Below are 15,644 nucleotides of genomic sequence, written 5' to 3'. Positions count from 1 at the left end.
AATCATTATTATTCTTAGTAGAAATTAATGGGACAGTTAAGAGAATGAAAAATCCTTGCCCATGTGAAATGTACTGTGAGATGCTGTGAAACTTTACTTTGGGCAATGAACAAGAGAGGTGGCTTAATGAATCCTAGGTGTTGAAAGGCACAGAGCATTGGCTTCAACCTTCTAAAATGCTCTCTGCCTGTCAGTTTTCCCTGCTGTATATAAAAATAATAAAAACAGTGAGCATACTTTGTAAGTTGTGTAAGAGAAATGTGAAATAATATCTGGGGGGGGGGGGAATTCTGCTAACCTGATCACTGCTTAAGTCTCCAAAGCCAACGCTGATGGGTTACAGAGTAGGTTTCTCCATGTCTTTTTCTTTTCTTTTCTTTTTTTTTTTTTTGCAATGTTTCTAAAGAAATTGCCACATTATCCTGACAAGTCAGCACAACATTAAGAGCATAACTTAATGATGTAACTGACTTGAACTCCTGGTGAGCTGCTTCTCAAAGGGGTCCCACTTCTCATATCTTTTCTAGTGTAGTTGTTGTTTTATTTTTCTTTTTAAAATATGAAATATGCTTTCATCTTTTTTTTCAGAAAATATGATTTAAATTTTTGGAAGGCCAGTGTCCAATCTTTTCCTATTTAAGCTCAGTAAGTGTCTTGCTGTAGGGTCTGGCAAGAACAAGAGCTGATACAAGACAGCAGCAGGGATTTAGCAGGAGCAGAGCTGTACCCTGAGGTAGCCATTAGCTCATCACTGCGGTATCGTCTAACTGCAGCCTGAGGTTGCATCAGTGGGAGAGCAGCTAAAGGATGTAGCTAAACATACACACCTATCTCTTTTAATTGATGATACTTCATCAATTCTCATACCTCCAGATGTACGCTTAAAAATTGCCCTGTTTATAGAAAAAATGAGCTGAAGAAAAAAAGTTCTAATGACTGAGGAGTAAATGAGACCAATGAGGCTGTTTTCTTTTTCAGAAGTTATAGATGGATATTTAGGATACAGACAACAATAAAAGGGAGTAAGCAATCCCAGAGGAATACAGTTTAAGATTAGCTCCGTCATTTTAATAGTGTTAAGAGTTGCCATGATGTCTGTCAAGATGATGATAGGTACCAATGACAAAGTGGCAGTAATAACTGAATAGCACAGCCCACCTACTGTGTTTGAGAGCACTGTGTAATTGTGAATCCATCAAAGTAAGGTTCCATACTACTGCTGTTTGTGTTATTATTGTTAATGAGTCAGTGAAATGCAGGATTTTGGATAACAAAAAAACCATAATCTGTGCATTAGGTGCTAATTTTTGGTCTCTCTGGCAAGAGTCCAAATCCACATTCCTTAGTACCTCAGTGGTCTGCTTTTTGCATGACTTTTACACTGTATTCTTTGAGTAGAGCATTCATCCTGTTCTTGATCAGAAGAATGAGCTTTCTTATTCAAATTCTTCCTGCAGTGTTATTTCATTTATTGTAAAATAATTGAGTTATCCAGGTGTCTATCTTATATGTATGTGGTGGGTAGGCTGTTGTATTGACAGAGGAACTGAAAACTACACATGGTATGAGCCACATGTCTGTGATCAGTCTTTCCACTTCTGCTCTTATTAAGATTTATTTTCCTGCCTGTGCATCCCATACAACATTTCTTGGGGCAAGATTTTGGTAATCATGAGGATAAATCCAGATAATGCAGTGGGGCTAAGCTGCTAATTATCTTTCAACAATGACTAGTGTCTTGGGACTGGAGCTGGGGCACGTCTCAAGTGTGAACAGCTGGGAGGTGATGAGTAAACCATCTTTTGATAACCAGGGTTTCTTAAGTTGTTCACAGTCATTGTGAGATGCACTGTGTAGGTGTAATGAAAATCTGGCAGTAGTAAGCAGAAGAAATAATACTGTGGCCTTTGTGTTACTGAAGCTACCTGAGTACATAAATTAAAAGCCTAAGGAAGAGAAATTCAAATTTGGTAGGTGTCTGTGTCATCTTGCTTAGAAAAATGCATACATCTTCTAGAGCCCAGTGCAATAGGGAAATGCTTGGTGCTTGGGAAATGCCCAGTGCTTCTATGTCTACAGGAGTGTGAAAGCTCCAAACCTTCCTTGGGCTTTGTGGCTATAAAAGCTAATTTTGCTTTTACAGAGATAAAAGGAAATAATTTTTATTTGGCACATTTTGGTAACCTACCCTTACCATTTCTTCTCATACCACAGGAGTATGTTAAAGGTTCAAAAGTATGAGCTTGTTCTTGAGGAATTAATCTTTGATTTTCATTCTGTTTTTGTGATATTTAATTTGCATGAAGAGAACCCACTGGATTTTTTAAGGCTTAAATGGGATTTTTGTGTAGTTAAATTTTGAATTCTAGAAGTGAAACCAACCAAATAGATTGGAAAATAGAATGGCTTCTGTTGGTCCCTTTGAGCACCCAATATTTTTAATGTTATAAAAGTGAATCATTAAAATCTAAAATTAGCCTGGGCCAAGTATTCAAGAATTTACCTCAGGAACAATCCTGCCCTGAAGGGAAATGACCAGAATGACCTAAAAATATTTCCCATCTCAAACTTCCATGGCTTTTGGAGAGTAGTAATTATGGGTGTGATGCAGTGGAAAGAAGGCAATCAATACAAATATGGATTTTCTGCACGCTGAAGGATGGATGAGAATTGTATGCCTTTTTGCTTCAACGTTTTGATCAAAAAAAGGATAGAAGCATATTTTTCAATGTGCTACTTCTTAACAAAGCTTTGGTTTAGTGCTGCAATAGAAAGGAAACAGGCTGACTCACAGAAAACTGAGATCATTTCTTGGATTGCTTATGAGTGTGAAAATATAAAGTTGACATTATGGAAGCTATGAAGCATTTCTTACATTGCTATAAATGAATCACTGGTATTGACAAGAAGAAATTGAATAAGTACATGATGGGAAATAAGTTCTCTTATGAGAAATACTGTTTCTGCTTTAATCTTTTTAAAATTTCTTTCCCTTTTAGGGTTAATGGAAAGCTGGTGGCACTGAAGGTGATAAGATTACAAGAAGAAGAAGGAACCCCATTTACAGCTATCAGGGAAGGTATGTGTGGGAATGATTATACATGTTGATTGTTGGGTTTTTTTTGTTTTGTTCTGCTTTTTTTGTAATTATGTTGCACTTCTTAGTGCAGTGCAGTGCTATAGTGAATAGCTTGGGAATTCAAATATGATTGTGTTCTTTGTGGGAAGAAACTTCGGTGCTTCAAAAACAAAGCCTGTAGTGTGGGAGCTCTTGTTAAATAATGCAGCTCTGCCTCTGCTGTGGCTTGCATCAGATTTACTATACCAATGAGTACTTAACAGCAGAGTCGTGTTTAAGGTGGGTGTGAGAAGTCCCTCTGGAACATGAAGAAGCCATATAAATGGTGTTTCTTGCCTAGGGGGCAGCAGGTTAAAATGAATTTGGATGTAATTTTTCATGTACATGCAGCATGAAAAGAAGAAAGCATTTATTGGTGAAGACAATCAGAAGATCAGGTCACAAAAAGTAAAAGCATCATAAAAGCTGTGTGTGGTTCAGGATAGCTTTTGTTTGTTTTCCCTTCCCTGTGGGCTCCGCCCTGTGGGGCTTGGGAATAACTCCCCTCCTGCTCACTCTGAGGTCTGTCATGCTTTCTGCTCTGCTCCCTTCATTCTCCTTGTCAGCCTCATGCTCCCTGCTGACAGCTGCTTGATTTGAGCTGGGCATTTTTCAGCTCCTCTGCAGAAATTGTTGAGCCTCTGTTGGATGGCACTAAATATGAGCTTTGGTAGAGAAATAACAAGTTACCATTGCACCGCTGTCTCAAACTCATGAAATTAGTCTAGAGCTGGAGAGATGGAGACTTGCAACTTTTGAGGTGTCATTTAAAACTGTGTTGACTATCAGCATCATTCCAGTAGCATCCTACAGTGTAGACCCTGGTATGAGGGATGTGGTTCCATAGGCATCACAGCCAAAGTCCCAGACCTGCAGTTTCACTGTCCCTTGCCTCATGTGCATTCAGCTCTGTCTGCAGGTGCCCTGAGCCAGTCTATGGCCAGCCTGGGCAAATATCTCAGGTTGCTGAGGCCGACATCCTCTGTTGAAAAAGCCTATAAAGCACCATTGATCACCACCTTAAGGTTGTGCTACATTTTGCATTTTAAAGGCAGCTCTTCCACAAAGGAGAGAAAACCGTGGGTGGCCAATATAGAAAGGAATTTCTGTAGTCCTTGTGCTATGCTTTGTTTAAATCCTAACTGTTGAATGATCTGACACATTTATTCATATTGATCTACATTTTTTTTCTGGGAGTTGCCTGTTCCAGCAGCTGTGCCGTGATAACGAGGTGTGTAGAGGGCTATGAGCACAGCTTTCAGTATTTGAAATGCTGAGTTCAAGGTGTACCAGCCTGCCTTTCAAATATGTTTACTATTCTTCAGTCTTTTAGTTGATACAGTACTGACTTAATAAGATAATGTAGTACCTACAGCTTTCTTATGCCTGTTTAGTGACACTTTAAAGGCTTTTTAATGAGAGCTTGGTCTGGATGAAAGATTAAATGTTATAACCGTAAAAAACAGAATAATGTTTTTTTTCCTTTATAGATAGTTTGTTGAGCTCAGTATAAATAAGTATTCTTGGGAGCAAGAGTAGAGATTTTCCACATGACTTTTTTTTTTAATTATAGAATCTCATAGCATGAAAAAAAATTTCATACTATCAGTGGAGGAGATTTCATTTTAGCTCTTCCTAGAGCACTGTGGATATGGTTTGTTAAAATTCTTATACTTAGTATTAATTAAACAAAGCTCTTGTCTAACAAAGCTCTTAATGTTATTAATTCATGTATATTTTCTTAAGCATGTGATGTGTCACCGATTTTGATAGGGCTATACTCATGTCTTGTATTTCTAAATACTAATCTAGAGCCAAAGATTATTAAGCTAATGAAAGTGGGTTTTTTTTTTTTACTTTTGTAGACTTTTGGTTAAGCTAGGTCAAAGTCAGGTTAAGAGTGGATCTGTTGTTTGATTTTCTTTGCGTGCATAGAAGTGACCTTGTTTCCTGGGTAGTTGAACTTCATTCACATTTGTGGAAGCTATTAGAAGAAATAAAGTCCAAGCAGTATCATGTAGAAGGCAGACAGCCCAGACATAAGATTGGAAGGAGAAAAATCTATTCCTGGATAAACTCTTGCTTTTATTTTCTTTGTTTTGATTTTGTCACCCTAAAAAAGTTAGGACTAGAAAGGTAAGGAGCAGTACATTACAAATGTAGCCTTAAGAAGGTAATTTCCACAGTGGTGTGCCAGTCTTGGATTATTTGACAGCAATGCTACAGCTGTGGGCTTTGTTAGAACTGAAGGAAGCTGTTGCTATCCCCTTGGCAGCATCTAATCCACCTTGAGCATGCTGAGCTCATCAACATAGGTGGGAAATGAAAAGGAAATGGTAGTATAAGCTCTTAGGTTACCTGATTAGTGTAAGACTGAAAAAAAAGTAAGAATGAAACACTTGAGCAAATCTTTCTTGAGCTGTGTTGGCTGACTAAGAGGCCCTGTCCCATAGTTTAGACTGGGACAATTAGAACAAGGGCAAAGAGCATTGAAGATGAGTTCAAATTCTAATTTCAATTATCTGTGTAGTAGTGCTGTCCTAATTTAAAAAAAAAAAAAAAAAAAAAAAAGAAAAGCATATATGGTAACATAAGCCAGAGCTATTGTAGTCATATATATGTTTCAGATGTCGTCGTACATCTCTTTCCAAAGTCTTTCATGTTAATCCTTATTCTCTAATTTTCTGTCAGTGTAAGGCAAACTCAGGCAGAAGTCTGTTTGTTTGTAAATTGAAACTACTGTATGCTGATTGTTTAAAGTGGTGTAGAATGTGTTTTTTTGTAAAACAGAGAAAATAGCATACCTGCATTGTGTTCCTATTGGAATGTTGTGTAATGTTAATTAGGGGAAGCTATAAACTGAAATCTTCTGTGGTGGCCATGCTGAGGGAATTTTGTAAATGTCTGTGCACAGAAAAGCATCTTGTTACTCTTGTGACAGGTACAGAATGAAGCTGAATGGAAACCAAAAATAGGAAGAGAAAAAATTAAGAGGAATAATATGATGTAGAGTTTGTATATGGATTATGTGACTGCAGAAATAAACACTAACTTATCTGAAAGAAAAAAAAAAGAAGAAGAAATAGTAAACAATCAAACATCTAAAAAATACCAACCTACCAAAAGCAGGGTAAGAAAAATCATGATTCTCCAACCTGCCCAGGTGAGATTTAGCTAGAGCTTCAGTGAAAGCTTCTGCTTTTGAAGTATTTCTGCTTTCACAGTAGTGTGGTTTTGTGCCTTCCACAAAATAATAAATATCAAAGCTGAATGAAAGTAGGTAAATGGGGCTTGTTTGTCGGTGCTGCTTGGCTCTTCCCTGAATTTGTAGAACAAAATTCAGAGGTGGCCTTTGCTAAGAATCTTTCAGTTCGGCCGAGTCAGTTGCATCCACTTAGGCTTTCATGTAGTGGGGTGCAGTTTGCAGGATGTCGTGCTCTGAATTTAACCCACTCAGTCTGGGATAATAGAATCTACTTCTGAAGAGCCTGAAACTAAAAAGAAAAAACAATGATTGGATGTATATGGCTGAATCAACCTACATGATTTTCTGAATGTGGTGCAGGCTTCCCTCCTGTTTATACAACAGCGGATTACCATTCTATCCAAAATGTGCTGCAGCTGTGATAGCTGAGACAGTATGGAGTCTGGCAGTCATCTACACACTATCTACACACTTAAACTAAATTCAGTAAAATACAGATTAGCCAGTGATTGGTTTTCTCTATTGTGTAGTTGTGTTTTATTCCTTCACTGTAACCCTCATTATTAGCTTTTTAGAGACGCCTCAGCAGTAGAGTCAGTGTGATTAAATCCACTGCAGACAGCAGAAAAGTTCGATGACCTAAACTTTATCTCACATATTTCATTCCCTTAATTTCCTGTAATATCATACTTTCATCTAGGCTAAATACTGAACTCCATGATAGGTTATAAATCTGAAAGCAGCTTGACTTACTATTCCATAGTTATCATCTTTGGTTTCAGAGTAATAATATTCCTTTTAGCCTGCAGGACAAAGATTCCACTTTTTAGGTTTTACTACTATGACTTGTGCAGTTACTTGGGCAATAAAATGTTTTTCCTATCCTAATCATGAATACTGTTTTGTATTTGGTTTTAATTCCAACTTCCTCCTGTGGAAATGTTGATGCTTTATTCTTCTTAATGTGACATACTATGATTAGTAAAACTTTATTCTATTGTTTTATTATATAGATATGTTTTATTTTTGATAGGCCTAAATCAATTTTGAAGCATCATCTAAACCAGGTACACTTTGAAGATAATTTGATGCTTTGCCATTTAAAGTTCACAATTAAGCAACTTTTAGTTTATTTCTCTCATTCATTATTTTTTTTTTTTTTACATCTTGTTAGTGAAGTGTACTTGTATTTTACATTCAAAAGTGTTCCTGTGAGAGAGTGTCTCCATGCCTTTAGTTTGACAGTTGCCCAGATAATAGTTTTTCATATGATCTGGTGGAAAAAAGCTGTTGCTTTTTCACACTGTTATGAAAAATAACATGTAAGTGCCTTGGGAACAGCCACCTGTCTTGTGTTAGACAAAGAACACAAGATTTATGTAACAACTTTCTTGAAAAATTTAAATTAGAGAAAAGTTCACTATGTATACTGAACTTGTAAGGGGGAGCTTAATGTATTTGATTGCTGGTATAGAACTGGTGTGAAGAGAGGCTTAATTCCTGGCCATAAAACAATGTCAGAGTTTCAGGCCTCCTTCATCCTTACCTCTGTCTTCCTTTTTCTGGCTTCCCTTCCATGCTACACCTTCTTACCTCTTCCCTACATGATAAACCTGTCTGGGAATTATCAAAAATGTCACCAGCAGGCACGTTACAATTTTAAAATGAAAAACACATAGTATGAATTTCTTCTTTGGAGATAATAGAAGTGTACATTTTTGTATGCTATTTGTGAAATCTTGCTTCCTCCCTATACAATTATCATTCTTAACACAAGGTCCAACGGACTCTCATCCCTTAAAAAGGGCCTCCTAACAGCATCCTTTCAAACAAAAAAAGGAATACCTGAAGGGTGTTCAGTAAGGAAATCTGAGTCCCCCTTCATTGTCCCAGTCTGGACAGACTTCCCAAAGTTAGGAGCTTTCCTGAGGCCTCTCGATCTGAATTTGGTGGTGCGGAAGGGATAAATCTTCTTAAAACTGATGCAGAGTAACTGCCAAGTGAAAATTACAAAATCAGCTGTTCGTCAAGAGAGGCTTCTTGGCCGAAGTGACTGTGAGATTTATTGCAAAGAATTCCTCATATGAGCACAAATAGAAAATACTGCTTTGTAGTAAAAATACTGCAAGTCATGTAAAACATTTATGCTTTTATATTATCCAAAAGAAGAAGTACAGTCTGTACTTGCACCCTCTAAGGAAGTGCTACAGAAAATTATATTTTTATTCAGTAGACACACTTGTGATCTCATACTGAAATATTAGCTGAAAAAAGTAGATGAATTATTGTACTTGTATCACTTGTATCCCAGTTCTGTGATTCTGAACTGATATGTAGCATGATAATCTTTACAAATTAAAGTCAACCAATGACCTCATGGCACTAGCCAGATGACTCATGGTGATAGACTTCCCATTCGTTACATGAGGTATCCTGGAGGACAAGGGCACAGAGAAACAATATCTGCATATTTCTGGAGTGTTGTTGGTCAATCTACTGCTAGGAGGTAAACGTGGAAATTGGAATTGGAATCCTATTCATTGTATCTCAGTAAACAGTAAGTTGCTTTCTTTTTTTTTTTTTTTTTTTTTTTTAAGTTAGATCACCCTTATACCAACAAACAAAAAATTACATGTCAAATCTATTCTACCTTTTATGCAGTAGTTTTTTGCTTTTAATTTATTTTTATTAAGGAAGCTTGACAGCTGCTTTATTTTGAGTGATAGGAGTTCGGAGGACTTTTGCATTTCCTTCATGAAGTCCAGTCAAGAAATTTAAATTTCCATAACTGAAATGCCTTAAAGCTTCATCTGTGTTTGGCTCAGTGAGCCTCAGGGAACTTTAAGAAATTATGTTTAAGAGTGTGGAGATGTAGCTATTCTAAGCATTCACATCCATGAGTTATGATAAAACTTTGGCCTCTTTGTTTTTAGAGGCTGAGGCTAAGTTCATTCTCCCTAGAAGCTGGATTGATTCGGAGCTCTGAAGTAAAAAATGAACAGGAGCTTGGCTGTAGATTTGGGTACTTTTTCGTTGCCTATAGAATTGGCAAAGCTGCAGTCTTCTGCAGGCTAAATAGCTACAGCTCAATTAGCTGTAAAGCCAGTGCAGTTTGTAATCATAACAGCTTTGTTTCTCAGTGTTAAAAATAAAGCGCACAAGCAAGAGCCTCTGGGACACTGTATCACTGAATATTTAAGGTCAAGAAGTATTCAGAGGTAAAGAAACTCCAAAAATGTTTTCTCTCTCATCTCAGTCTGCTGTGACCATCCTACAGCCTTACACGAGATGTATGCTGCCTCGAAATAAGAGAGAAACACAAGATCATAGAGTCACAGAATTCTAGGGGCTGGAAGGGACCTCCCGAGATCATCGAGTCCAACCTCCTATACTGACATTAAATGCATACTGAACTTGTGGGGGAAAAATTAATGTATTTGATTGCTTGTATAGAACTGGTGTGGAGAGATTCCCATAAAAAGGTGAGCTGGGTTTTGAAAACTGCAAGAAGGATTCTCCTGTGGTCTTTATCACAAAATGGAAGTTTTTAAATTCCCAAGACTTTTGGATGGTATTTATGATGTACATTTTCAGTGACGTAGAGAAGTGTATGTTCTTTTCTACTGAACATTAATAATAGAAAAGTAACCTCTAATTTTTTTTAGCTTTTACGACAGACCCTTTTTTTGTTAGTTCAAATTTTTAACCATGATTGATTTGTGCTTTCTCCCACGTTTGAGTTTGTTTGATTTGCTTAAGCCACAGAGAAATATGTTGGATCCTTTGCTCTGTGGGGCTACAGGGCAATTGAAGCTTTCATCTTGATGTTACTTTTTTCTTGGAAATCAGTTGGACTGACTGACTTCAACAGGTGAAGTAAGTTTCTGCTTGTCTCAGGCAAACATGAGTGGGCTATTCATTTTCCTGTCCCACTCAGATATGATATGAGAGGTTACAGTGATGTATTATGTCTGTATTACATTTCAGTGCATGCAAACTGTGTTCTCTCTCCTTTTTGTTGTACTGAACGAAGGCTACTGTCTATGTACAGTGCTCAGAAGGGGTAGAGATTGAAAAGTCTGTCCTATTTCTTTCTTTGTTCCTTGCTATTCATAGTCTGAACATAACCTTTTTTTTTTCCCCCTCTTTTACCCTCTAATATGTTAGTGTCTCTCACAACTACAAATCCTTCAGGACAGTTGGCATTACATAAATGCAATATAAATGATGATGTTTCCATTTGGGAATTATGATATAAATTTTAAACTCCTCTATGAACTCATATCATGTGGGAAAAGTGTCATGCTTTTCTAACAATTGTAAATGAAAGTTCCAAATTAGGCAGTTTCATAAAGCTAAATACGTTTCACTGAGTTGTTTGCCCCCTCCCCATATTTTTGCTGTAGGCTGCTGAAGCTGAGCACAGCTTTATTGGTTGTATCTTCATTTAGCACTTTTGAAGTGAAGATGTGACCTTCTACTTTTCTTTCTTAGGCACAGATAAAGACAAAAGAATGTGGTGGCACTTTAGAGAATTATTATTGTTATTATTTTTATTTATGTTATCATTTCACCATTCAGAGTGCTTTCTTCATGGCTGTTACCAGTTAGTTTGATGGCAGACCTTTCAGGCTCTGCCCTATTTTTGTTGCAGAAATTGTCAGTATTCACGTGGAAAGTGGTGGGTAAGGGATGTTGTGCTTATTCCAGTACTACAAGCTTGAAAATCCATTCATTCAGGGAAGCCATTGATTCCTCTGCCTAACTCTGCTTACACCTCACCTGAGCTCCACCTTGGCCCAGATAGGACATTCTGCTCCAAAAAGTTTCTTCTGCTCATAAAATCTGTTTTCTTGCTGTTTTAAGGAATGATTTAGAACTGTTCTCTGCTCTGCTGTACTTTTATGACAAGAAGGGTAGGAAAAAGTGGCAAATAAAAAATATAGGAAGATAATAAGAGGGGTACAATCTTTTCTTCGTACATAACTATAGCACATAACTATACACCATACAGAACCCCTGTGCAGCCCTCATGGCTTTATTGCTTAAGTGGAAGTTGGTGAGCATGTCTTTTTATTCTATATGCAAATTTAATCTCTTTTTACAGCTATACTACATCCATAAAATGGAGAGCTCAATTTAATCTTGCTCAGAGTAACATCAACTTTTTCTCTGTGACTGTTTATCCCTTGGTATGCCTTGACTGGGGGCATAAATACTAATTGGTTGTTAATGTAAATGAAGGTTATAGTAAGTTCTGGCATCTCTGCTTGAATTGATTAGAGACCTTTCGGGGCACACCTTCCAAATACCAATGCCATCCACAGTAAGCAAATGGATGATATCAGCTGGTGTCCTTTAAACCTAGACAATTCTTCAGATTGTTTTGTCCTCTGATATGTCTCCCTTTTATGAAAGGAGCAACCCCAACAACTATACTATTTAGCCTTGTGACTAAAATGGTGACTTCAAAACTCCACGAAGATGTTCGTCTTTGTCAAGGTCTTTGTGTGTGTTTTCTATCCCTGCTATGTCCTGAATTTCAAAAATATCTGAGCAAGATATTTTATACTTTTCTCGTGCAACTAGTAATAGGACTAGAGGGAATGGCCTCAAGTTGTGCCGGGAAAGGTTCAGCTGGATGTTAGGAAATGGTCAGGCGCTGGAATGGGCTGCCCAGGGAGGTGGTGGAGTCACTGACCCTGGAGGTGTTCAAGGAGTGTTTAGACATTGTGTTGAGGAGTATGGTTTAGTAAGAACTATTGGTGATGGGTGGATGGTTGGATTGGATGATCTTGTAGGTCTTTTCCAAACTTGGTGATTCTAAGATGGCAGTTCAGCATTTGAACCAGTTCAGTTAGCCTTAGTTTTCTCCTTAGCTTTCATGTCTAGGTCTAGCTTCTGCTAGATGCTGTAGGCTCAGATGTCTGGGTCAGGCCCTTAGGGAGATAACATCAGTCTTTCCTCACTCCTATTTTCCCTTATGCTGAAGACTGTGTAGGAAATGTCTTAGTTCTATTCTCCAGTTGTTGCTCATATGGGAGATTTATCATTCAGGAATTATATGAAGTTGAAATACATGCTTCATAATAGGATCTCTTCTTGCAGCAACAATAGATTTACTGCTTTTGGTCTTTATAATCAATACAAAGAGAGCAGCATTTCAAAATCAGAAACTGACCTTTACTGTCATCTTCAAAGCAATGAAAATGAATATCCACATTATTTTTCTTGGGAATTTTCCTCCTGAGTAACCAATGCAAAAAAGAAACTGATAATACATTGTATTTTTCTAAGATGAAGGGGAACTGGATGGTTCAGAGACTGGTAATAGGATATCCTAACCTTCCACCTCTGACCCATTTATTAACATATAAGACATGATAGTGATGTCTAGTAGTTATCAGTGTGGGATATAGTCTACAGCTGTAGAATCTATAATTGTGCAATTTGTGAATTTTTAAGGTCTGGGCCACTTGGCACAAAGCTCAGCAGCTTCTCATCTGACAGTGGATTTAGCTGAAGCCAAATGAAAAATGAACAAAAAAAAAAAAAAAAAAAAAGGAGGAAGCCTTGTAAATGAGGATCTATTAGCTGTCTATTAGCTGAAGTTGGTGATTTGTTTCAGTTCCGATTTCATACAGATATTTGTCCTTTGGTGAATGTCACTTCAGAATTACTTTAATTGATGCAGAAGTCATACCGACAAGTTTTCTTTGCCTATTAACCTAGGAGGTTAGAAAGGGATTAATGTGAATGGGACTGCTGTGGATTGTGAATTGAAAAGATGCTCAAAACTTGCACTGTCAATGAAAACTGTTTTTACGCATTTAGCTTTTTTCTTAATCTCCTGAGGAAGCATTCTAACACCCTTTTTTGTTTATGAGTGACTTAAACTGAGAGCTAGGAATGTAAAGCCCTCTTAGCTGTACAGGTCTGGTAATTAAATATCAAATGTCCTTGGGCTTCATTTAGTCTTAATTATCACCTGATTTTCCCTGAGCAGAAACAATGAAGGAGGTCACAAGGATGATAGAAAATCTATGTTCCTCCAAGCTGGTCTTACAGGCAAGGTGATAGCAGTGTTGGTATGACTGATTTCCATCTGTAAACATACTCCCTGCCCTTCTTATCTTCCAAAATGCAAGAGGAGAAAGTAGTTCAAATCACTCTTGTAGCTACAGACTGAAAAGATAAAATGAAAGGAAAAGTCAGCAGGTTAATTTTGGACACAATTAAAATTTGCCTCCTTTTATGTAGTCTGCCTAAAATTTTGTAACTAGAAGAAAATATAATGTAAAATATACTTTTTATAATGTCAGCCTCAAATGTCAGGATAAATCACACACACTGCCTGTCCGTCTGTTTCTTTGGAGTACAGAATGCATGCTTGCTCTTTTGTGTGCTGTGAAGTCTGAAACAGTGTTTAACATGTTTTCATGTTAATGTTTTCATAAGAATATGTGCTGGATTGTATGGGGATTTTATTAAAAAAATACAAACCCTGAGCATTTAGCACATTAAGCTCTGGATAAAATTTAGCTTTTGTTATTTTGGTCTGGTTTCTCACAGCATAGCGGTGTTGCCCTGCTGCCATTAGGAAACTGTCAGTTCCTGAAGGGATGTGCAACTAAACACAGACCCAGCAAGTTGTAGGCTCATTGACAAAATCTTGTTGAGAATTTCCACACTTTTCAGGTTACTTTATCTCAATGTACTTGTGATCCTAAATGGTATTTTTTTCAATTTTTAATTCTGTGTTTCTCAGCAAGTCTTGGTTATAAAACTGACATGGTTGAAATGCTGGCTTTGCATCAAGATTTCTGACTGAATTACCATTTGAATCACTTGAGGCCCTATTCACAAAGCAGAGGACTATTTGCATAATCAAAAATGCGTTATTTTGCATGTCAGTGGAGAAACTAAGGCTTAGAGCAGCAGTTCACAAACAAAATTCAAGTTACAGATATTGAAGTGTCTCTGTCTGTATGCTGTCATCTCTCAGTCCTGCTCACATAAATTTACCTAAGACAAAAGAAAAGATTTTGGAGCAATGTGTAGTCTTCATTCAAAGTCTGCATGGGATTAAGTGGATTTCTTACCCTCCCAAACATGCATGAGAACTGGGGACACTTTTAGGCCGTGCTTGTTGCAGGAGGACAGATGTCTTTCTAAAAATATGCTCAGTAAAAATTTATGAGCTTGAAAATTGCTTCTTCTATTGAAGAGGTCAAACTAAATAAGCTGTAAGTGTACATGTCTGTGGATAATGGGTTCAAGATTTTCTTAGCACCTTTCTGTCAGATTTCTGGCCACTGGTCCAAGAGGCTTATAAAATGCATTAATAACCTTTACATCTCCCCATCAGCCAATGCATTTGTTTTTTAACCTTTTTTATGTCTGTGGACAAGATGTTGGATGGAATGCCTTTCTTCCTTTCCTTCCTTTCCTACTTTTCCTACCTTTCCTTCCTTTCCTTCCTTTCCTTCCTTTCCTTCCTTTCCTTCCTTTCCTACCTTTCCTTCCTTTCCTTCCTTTCCTTCCTTTCCTTCCTTTCCTTCCTTTCCTTCCTTTCCTTCCTTTCCTTCCTTTCCTTCCTTTCCTTCCTTTCCTTCCTTTCCTTCCTTTCCTTTCTTTCCTTCCTTTCTTTCCTTCCTTTCTTTCCTTTCTTTCTTTTCCTTTCTTTTCCTTCCTTTTCCTGCCTTTCCTGCCTTTCCTGCCTTTCCTGCCTTTCCTTCCTTTCCTTCCTGGAATGAACTTCTGATACATTGCTGCTGTTAAATCAAGTTCTCCAGTGAAGTTTGGACAGCCATATTTTTAGTTCCACAAAAAAATTTGGGTATAATTATTGCAACTTCTGATGTTTTGATGTTAAAAACAAGTATGATGGGATCCATGGGATCCAGCCTTTTACTGTTAATGGATATCAACTAATTAAAAAATTATTAAGGCGTGGAATGAAATATTTTCACCAGTTTTGTGACATTTTCAAGTCTTAATTGGCTTCCTTTTAGACTGATTGAAGCATGTGTATTTTTGTTAAAGTAAGGGAATTAGAGCTTCCTTTATCAGTGCTGTTTAGTTCTTATTACATTTGAGGTTTAAATTTAAAATTTGAATAAAAGCGATGTCTAAATTAAATGACAAGCATCTTGAGCAATAAATATGCTTTTGAAAAGAGAAGCTATGGTTTTGAGCCTTCAGTATCACAAGGTGAGCTTTTATTCAGTGGTTTGGGTTTTATTTAACTTGAAATTATTCCTATGGAGTATAGGCATTTCTGAGGTGCATATGGGAAACTGCCTCAATCTCTGCTCTGCA

At 37.3% G+C, this 15,644-nt stretch overlaps 1 protein-coding gene across 4 annotated transcripts in view; it reads left to right on the top strand.

The window, feature by feature from the left end:
* CDK14 (cyclin dependent kinase 14) overlaps window positions 1–15,644 on the top strand; it is a 308,561-nt gene that overhangs the window by 96,621 nt on the left and 196,296 nt on the right. For all 4 annotated transcript variants that reach the window (XM_031614434.2, XM_090142825.1, XM_090142826.1 and 1 more), the window contains one exon: window positions 3,000–3,079. In XM_031614434.2, coding sequence (XP_031470294.1) covers window positions 3,000–3,079 — 80 coding nt within the window. The remainder of the gene's footprint in view (window positions 1–2,999; window positions 3,080–15,644) is intronic.

This window comes from Phasianus colchicus, chromosome 6 (assembly GCF_987193195.1).
Source record: "Phasianus colchicus chromosome 6, bPhaCol1.hap1.1, whole genome shotgun sequence".
NCBI lineage: Eukaryota > Metazoa > Chordata > Aves > Galliformes > Phasianidae > Phasianus > Phasianus colchicus.
Note: the sequence above shows the minus strand (reverse complement) of the source record. Positions and strands in the feature narration are given on the sequence as shown.